We start from the raw sequence: 8,905 nt of genomic DNA on the forward strand, positions 1-8,905 counted from the left end.
AATTGCTTAATGTGAAGCCGTCAGTTAAACCTTATTTTCTGACATTGTATTGTTGACACGGTTCTTTCTGTACTGTGCAGAGACAAACTGGTAAAGCAGGAACGCTGCTAATCAGTCTCACATTATTTAGTCACATACTTATCCTTTTGAATCAAGCAGCCAGCTGTGTATGTCTGTCTGTGTGTGTGCGTGTGTGTGCGTGTGTGTGCGTGTGTGTGTGTGTGTGTGTGTGTGTGTGTGTGTGTGTGTGTGTGTGTGTGTGTGTGTGTGTGTGTGTGCGTGCGTGTATCTTACTTCATTTTCTCTGAACCGCTCTTTCAAGAATGAGAGGCATGGTTTCACAAATGCAGGTGGCCCAGTTTCTTGTCTTTTTTCGCCTGTTATTGGCATTTGCTGATACTCAGAATAAATATTGAATTGTTGTTATTGATATTAACCAGGAAGATCAGAGAATGCCACTCTGATAGTGACTGATATATATATTTTGAAGCTACAGTATAAAGGACATTGTGTCTGTGTGATGTGGCAGTCAGTTTTGGAGTTTCGTTTTCTTGATGATAGTGGAGTTAAATTGTTTCAAGACATCACCATTTGTTTGTGGGAAGCCCCTGCCCTTGTGACAAGTGTGATTATCTTCACCCCATGTGTTTCACTTCTTTGTTTTGACTATACAAGACTAAATGTCTTTTAAAAAAAAGTTTCTCTCAGTCTAATAACAGACGGAGTACAGAGTGTACAGACTTGTTTACTAGCAGCTCTTATATTTTCTGACTTCAGTGCAGTTGTTGCAGTTGAGCGCTCCTTTACTTTCTACGGTACTTCCTATATGACTTTGATTGTACAGAAAACAAAAGTTGAGGCAGTAGCAGCATTAATGAACTAAATTAACTAACTAACAATGAAAATGTACATTATTTATAATAAATACAAGTCAAAACAGACTGCTTTTTTGGGGCCCTATGCAAAATGTTGTTTGGGGGCCCCTTTTGTGAAACTGTGGGGGGTCCAAACCCTCTCTGGTGGTCCGGGGGCATGCATTTGACATTTAAATGCATAAGTCTTTCCCCCCAATTCAAATAAAACATCTAAAGCTGATCCCATCAATTTAAACCTAAAGAAAATGATTCATCATTAAAATGTTTTTATTTTATTCTATATATGTATTTATTTTACCCTTATTTACCTAGAAAAGTCAACTGAGCAGTTGTCATTTACAATGACTACCTGGCCAAAGGCAGTGACAGTCTGTCATGAATGAGAAACATCAAGAAACTACTGAAAACCTACAGGATTTGTTTTTTTGTAACATTGTAACATCTGCCAGATGCTGCATTTTCCCTTAAATGTTGCTGAAAAAATGACACATACATTGGTGATTGTCGCCTTAACTGTTTAGGAGGTAAATAAATATCAACCATAATCATCATAATGTATCTAAGATACATATCATATATCAAAATATTTTTTGATATGATATATGATACATTTTTAAAGTATGTTTTACTAATTTTTGTGTACTGCAGTATTTCTTGTTGTACCTTTTTATATGTACCGCACAGCAGAATAAGCTGCATTTATCACTTTGTCCTGAGTGAACGGAGGTGATAAAGGACAGAGGTGAGTGTTATAACTGTAAACCCTACACTGATATGACAGGCAGCTGACCAGTCAGCACCAGCAAAAGTGCCATCGGATGCTAAACTGTCAGTGTGAGTGAATGTATTACATGATGCTTGGTGTGGAAATGGGGGCATCAGACACAGTGGATGAGGAGAGACCATCTTTGGATTTCTTTGTGTCTAAATGGGGGTGATAAACACGGTATAGTTTAGGCGGTAACCTGTAATTACCTGTAATTAGCGTGAGACTAATCCACCTCAGGTCACTGTGTCTGTCCGTGCCTGATACCAACGTCCTCAGAGGGGTAAGCGAGACCCCATCACCTGGGTAACAATCAATTTTTTCTAAGTAATCACCACCATTTAGAAGTAAAGAGTTGGGAAATAACACAGTGACACAACATAATCTCTTCTATTCCGGTCACAGTTTTACCCTACTTCCCTATCTCCCTCATAAATAAGTTTTGTAAGTTCTGACTCGAGACCAGTTTTTCCACCCACTTACCTAACCTGAAACATTCCTGTGGATATTACAAAACTGTAATGTGGATATTACAAAACTGTAATGTGGATATTACTTGACTGTCTATCTTCATCCTTCACCCACGCCACAGCGGCATGAGGAGCTTGTAAGAAACTTATAAAAGTAGCTCAGGATCTTGTCTTTCTACTCAGAATGAAAACCTTCAATTATTACTGGCAACAATTCAGTTAGAGGAAAGCAAACTTGCAACAGTGCATGCAGACACAAATGAACATACAAGCAGTCACTTCCTGGTTTAAAAAGTCTTACTGCAATTCAGTTGTTAACTCTCTGCTGCCACCTGCTGGAGACCTGCTCCCACTCTGTTCTGCGCTTTCTCCAGCACGGTCACATTGACCCGTATAGAATATGTTTCACTCATTTCTCATTGGTTGTTTCTCTGCAGGATTTGGTAGACTGGCGGAAGCCCCTGGCTTGGCAGGTTGGCCACCTCAGAGAGAAATATGATGCATGGGTTCACCAGCCAGTCGACAGACCAATCAGACTGTTTGGAAATCCCTTCCTGGAGGCCAGCACCAAGACTTCCTGGTAATACAGGACACTCTGTGTCTCTCTTATGTTATTGAAGAGAATGCGACAAGATGAAAAGGAAATGGTCTTTTTGGTGTATATACTGTATGTATACACGGTCAAAATGATGTTTATTCAATCACAAATATGCCTCCAGTTCTAGAGACTCGCAAACAGAACCGACACCCATTGCATTACCTCTTTGTCCGACCCTGAGGTTAACACACGTGTGCAATTCCCAGACATTATAAAAATATGGAGGTCAGTAGAGTTGGCAACCCATATGCAGCGGCCCGGGTTAGCTCACCTGTGGCCCTTAGCTGCAGTCATCACCCCCGTCCATCTCCAGCTGCCTCCCTATCAAATAAAAGCCATAAAAATAATACTTAAAAAAAACATATATATATATGTTATAATAATAATAATATGTGATAAATTTAATCTAAACCCATGTAGTGCTACTGCAGGAGACATGTGGACTGACCATTGTATCTATTGACTAATACAGTCATTCCCAACCAGTGGTATTTATAAACCATGGGGTAGTTCTGCAGGGGTGCCAGGGGAGACGGGGAAAGATAGTGTAGTGTGTAATGTAATGTAAGTAGCTCAGCTAATCTGGAAAATAAAATTATATTAAAACTTGTTTTTAAGATGAACTTAAGTATATTTACTGTCGCCTCCCACTAACCTGAGTCACTTATGACACATTAACACCACACGCTGTGATTGAGAGTTCATGAAAGCTAGTTCTTGCAGAGATGTCAAAATACATGTGCTAACTGCGCCTGAAAGTGACAGTGCTCGAAATCACGGATGTCCTGTTGTCCTGGGGACAAGAAAAATAGCCCCTGGGACACAAATGTCTAGGAAATTGTGGGATAGAAAACAAATGTATCTTTACAAACGAATTTATTAAGTTTAGTTTTGCTCAAATTTGAAAAATGTGTTCCCAACTTGGCCACTTTATCGCTAGACTTAGCCACTTTTCAGGCTCTCTTACTGCTAACTCTATACTCCAAATTACTTCTAATAAGGTACTAGTGACAAAGTTAGAGACCATCAGGGAAAAGTTGAGGAATATGTTGAATTCATTCCTGTTTATGCTGCTCAGAGCAACCACAGTCCACCAACCGCGCCGGTGTCTCTCCCTCTCCTCTTGTGCCACGTGCAGGCAGTCAGTAGGTGTGGCGTGCAGGAGTCGTTTGACCTTCTCTCTCACTCTTTCTCTGGATTAGTGTGTTCCTAGAGCTTATATGTAAATAGTTTGTTTAAGCTTGTAAATATTTAAATTGTTCCTCTGATCTTCTCCCTTTTTCTTTACTTCAAATATGCGCTGTCCCTGAAATGACTTTGTGATTATTTGGCTAAAAAAGAATAATGTTAAAAGTGTGTGTATGTAAATTTCCATCCCTGTATAACAAGAAAGAAGTTTGTTTGTGCTGCAGTTTGCAGTGATGCATTTATTATTACCTGAAGACCGAAAACAGCTGGGAGCCGCTGTACTAACACATACAAACAGTTGTTAGCACTGATTCCATTTTAACAGAGGAAAGAGCGGTCTTTCCTAATTCACTGATGCAGTTCAGCTGTCAGGTTCAACAAGCAGCTACACTGGAGCAGGCTGTGGCTTCAGTGCCTTGCTCAAGAGCAGCTTTAGATTAGTTACTGCAGGAGCACCGAACGTTAGTATTTCCCTTCACCCACTTCAGCATCAGCTGGACTGCTCCTACGACTATTACGCTGCATCACCCTCAATATGATACGACACGGCAGAAAATATGACAGAAAGGTTTGAGAGATTGAGAGTGTGACCATATTGCTTTATGCTCTCTTGCTACAGGTACTGGGTACCAGTGGTGTGGCTTCCCATTGTGTTTTACTTCAGTTGGCATTGCTACACCACCCTGGCAGAGGGCACCACCAGGATAGTTCTCACTTCAGGTAACGCACACAGCCATATACAGTACTTACATTATGAACATATATACAACAGACACGCTTGCATGCTTTCATTTTCATTTACACGTCCACATTCTCATCTGCGTACCTTTATTACACACAACCACACAATACTATATATATATAACATCTTTGTTTACATCATTTTCATGTCCAGTTAATGTGTGTATACATCTATGTCATTATCTGTGTGTGTGTGTGTGTGTGTGTGTGTGTGTGTGTGTGTGTGTGTGTGTGTGTGTGTGTGTGTGTGTGTGTGTGTGTGTGTGTGTGTGTGTGTGTGTGTGTGTGTGTGTGTGTGTGTGTGTGTGTGTGTGTGTGTGTGTGTGTGTGTGCGTGTGCGCGTGTTTCCAGACTTCTCCATCCCCATCTCCAAGTACATTTTCCCGCTGCTCTTTTTGACGGGCTGGTTCTTGTGGTCACTCATCGAGTACTGCATCCATCGCTTTGTCTTTCACATGAAACCACCAGCCCATAACTACTACCTCATCACGATACACTTCCTCCTGCACGGACAGCACCACAAGGTACAAACACTCTATATAGATATAATCACATGATCATATAACTGGTTTAATCATTAGACTTCATAGAGTTTTGCTCACAGGGATTACTTTTACATATATTTACCTCATTATTTGACCCTTTTGCCTAATTTAATATCAACACCCGTTGTAACCTTATATATATAAAAGCATAATAGTTCCTCTTTAACTCTCAGCTAGCTATAAGGAATTTAAGCTTGTTAACCTCTCAGTGCTACACATACACATTGGCTCCAGAAAATGTTCTAGTTTCTAACAGCTGTCTCGTCTCAGTGTATGACCCAAACTCTTTCTCCGCAGTCTCCATTTGATGGCTCTCGGCTGGTCTTCCCGCCCGGCCTGGCCTCCTTAGTGGTGGGAAGTTTCTACTTAATCCTCCGACACACGATGCCAGATATCCTTGGGATATGCGTGTTTGTCGGGGGGCTGTGTGGCTATGTCGTGTACGATATGATCCACTACTACCTTCACTATGGCTCGCCTAAGAGAGGCTCGTATATGTACAGCCTGAAGGCCTACCACGTCAAACACCACTTTGAGCACCAGAGAGCAGGTGAGCACTAGAAATCTGAAACACATAGGGAGACCAAGGAAGAGCCTATTGGATTTTTAGGTCTGATTCTCCCTGTTGTGGTTTTCTTTTGATCTGATGTTCCATATTTTTCTCTCCAGGTTTCGGAATCACCTCCACGTTCTGGGACCACCCCTTCAACACAGTCATCCCTGATGAAAAATTCTAACACAAAAACGGCTCTCCTGAAGGGCCACAGGACTTATCAGCCACCCTCTCCACAGCCATAGCTTTCACAACCAAGGAGGAAATTCCACTTCCGAGGACCCCTGGGCCACTGCAACTAATCCCCCCCTGCGCATATCAATCTGCTATTTGATTCCAGCCAGAAAAACACATTTGCTCATCTATAGGTGTGTGTATTGCCTCACTGCAATCATTGCTGCACAGTTGCAAGGCCTTTCTGTGCCATTTTTATAACCAAACCAGCATCTGCTACTGCTGTGCTCCCCACTGCACTGACCTCACCAGCCAAACCGTCGCCTGATAGCCATTCACAACATCATAATGTACAGCCAGGAGTTGGGCCATGGAGAGAAAGAGAGGGCCACATACACACATGAATCTATGTATTTTGATTGTTACGTTTTCATTTAATTTAAAGGAATCAAATGATTCCTCTATAGCTGCAGAATACTGTAGGGCACATTCAGAATCACACTGAAAAATCTCCAAAAATACTCAATATACACGCTCTGTTCCTGGTTCCTGAACATTCAGCATAATACAAATGAATGTAGACCCACATCCACAAACTGAAATTTACACACACACACACACACACACACACACACACACAAACACGTTGTCCTAGTGTCCCTCAGAGTCAGAGAGAGGGAACAGGAAGTGATAGATGGTTGGTGAATGTGGAAGACAAGAGTAGCAAGGGGATGTGACAGAAGAACAGAAAGTGTGAAAGAGTGTGTGTTGAGACTGTGAGTGAGAGAGAGAAAGAGAGCGAGACCAAACTGGTGAACCAACTCAGGAAAAAAACAAAACAATTGTTCCTTCCTCCACACTATCGCACACTGCTACTCTCACTTACACTGCAGGTAACCACACACAGAAATTCTTTGGTCTCACGGTAGTTTTTGGAAGCAGCTGTGAACAGAAATCATCTGGTTTCAGATATTTCAACATGCTGAGATCGTTTAGATTTAACTTATTAATTATCAGCAAAGCTGCAGAAGTGAAATTATACTGTAACGCGTTGATTTGATGTACTGTTAATGTCATCTAAATGTTTGAAACCACTGTGGAGATATATTTTTGCAAGTTGATTGTAATATTTCCTCTGTTCTCTTTTGTTTTTGTCATTAATGATACAACAAAGATATAGAAAAAATATTTTATAAGATGCTTTGTACAGAAGAGGAAGTTCTTTTATTGCACCAGCTTTACATTGAGTGAGCAGATGTTTTCTTATTGGTTTATTGGTATAAGAAAACAGGTGCATTAAGGTGTAAAATGGGTGGATGGTAGTGTGTTGTCATGGTGTCAGAGGGACAGAGCTGAGGCGTGAGGCCAGGCTGTCAGACCTCCTGCTGTGGGGATCTCGGGGTCACAGGGTCAGCTAGGTCAGTGGTTCTCAACCTTTTTGGTGTCCAGGACCCCCGAATTAATACAAATCAGGCTGTGGATAACTTTCGTATACACTCTTTCATTGAGCTAACTTCTAGTGAATGAAATAATAGTGAAATTAAAATATACCCACTGCAAACTCCTCAACGTCCCCAGTTTGAGAACCACTGAGCTAGGTGATAAGGTTTATGTGGCCCTGCAGACCCCCTCAGGATGACGATGGATGAACCATCTGACTGAACAGCAGGAGGTCCTGATGGTGACTGGCGGATCCTTGAAATGTCCCCTCTAAAAACACTGATAACTGAAGCAGAACAAACGTAATCAATAACATAAATAGGTAGAGCATAGTGATATACAACAACTGCAGAAAATCTTTTTTTATCAACCTTTTTAGTTTGAAGAAATACTCCCACTTACATAATATATATGTACATACATTCTTACACATGTAACATAACATGCAAAATCTATTAAAGAGTTATTAAAGTTTTTCAGAGTACAGAGTAAACTAATACAGTAAGGTGATTCCATTTGCTTTTTTCTTGCTATTCAGAGCAGCAATATTAATCAAGTCTTCAGGTAAACCTTAATAGGGCTGTGAAAAAAAACAATGTTTGCATTGGGGATGCAGGTTTGAGCTGTAACTGCACCAAAAGGTGTCACTGTGTGTCTTGTGCTCCACAAGTTGATAATGAATGTACAAGGCATCATGAGGAAAGAATTCTGATTTGATATAATCTCTATGTACCACAGAGATTCTAAAAGAACCAAAATTATTTTTTATTGTCGGTAATGATGGTGGAGATAGTGATGACTGCAATGATAATGATAATGCATACGGATTGTGACGGCTGCTTGGCAAAGGGAAATGATTCCACCTGTTGTAATAGGATCTTATTTATGTATATTTATATGATACAGATGAAAAAAATAGCTTGTTTGCTTCGATTCTGACAAGTGAACTTTTCCTTGTGCTAAATTATGCAGCGTAAAATAATATTTCTAAAATCTGTTTACTATAATATCTTTTAACTTTTATCTTTGAATTTTAAATGCCTATGCAAATGCGAATGTATTTGTAAATAAATATCTGTATATTTCTGATGTCTGTTTGTCTTGTAATTTTTATTTATTGGCCTCTGATGTTTCAATTTTGACCATTTTTTATAATCTGTGCGCAAAATTTATGGAATTGCAATACTGTGTTGGACTTGTTCCTGCCACTTTACCATGTAGTGTGTCACATGGATGGTTAAATCTATTGTAGCAATTTGGGCAGCAAAAGGTTATGTATCATGTATTTTCCATGGTTAAGCTTGTGATATGACTTCTCCATATTGCAGGAATACAAGTATGTTTTTTTTTAATGAAAATCTCGTTGAATGTCAGCCAATAACGTAACTATTTGTAGCATGCAGAGCTCAGACTAGAAGATACTTACTGAAGTTTTTTCTAAACAGGGAATGATGCAAAAATTGGACAAACTTAAAGTTCCCCTCCAGACATGTATTTAGATATCATGACTCCTGTCAGTAGGTGGGATATATCAGGCAGCAAGTGAACATTTTGT

At 40.2% G+C, this 8,905-nt stretch overlaps 1 protein-coding gene across 1 annotated transcript in view; it reads left to right on the forward strand.

The window, feature by feature from the left end:
- fa2h (fatty acid 2-hydroxylase) overlaps positions 1–8,439 on the forward strand; it is a 31,447-nt gene extending 23,008 nt beyond the window's left edge. The window contains exons 3-7 of the mRNA XM_051382256.1: positions 2,549–2,691; positions 4,517–4,617; positions 4,990–5,162; positions 5,481–5,733; positions 5,853–8,439. Of these exons, the coding sequence (XP_051238216.1) occupies positions 2,549–2,691; positions 4,517–4,617; positions 4,990–5,162; positions 5,481–5,733; positions 5,853–5,920 (738 nt within the window). The 3' untranslated portion in view covers positions 5,921–8,439. The remainder of the gene's footprint in view (positions 1–2,548; positions 2,692–4,516; positions 4,618–4,989; positions 5,163–5,480; positions 5,734–5,852) is intronic.
- The last annotated feature ends 466 nt before the right edge of the window (positions 8,440–8,905 follow it).

This window comes from Dicentrarchus labrax, unplaced genomic scaffold, assembly GCF_905237075.1.
Source record: "Dicentrarchus labrax unplaced genomic scaffold, dlabrax2021, whole genome shotgun sequence".
Lineage (NCBI taxonomy): Eukaryota > Metazoa > Chordata > Actinopteri > Moronidae > Dicentrarchus > Dicentrarchus labrax.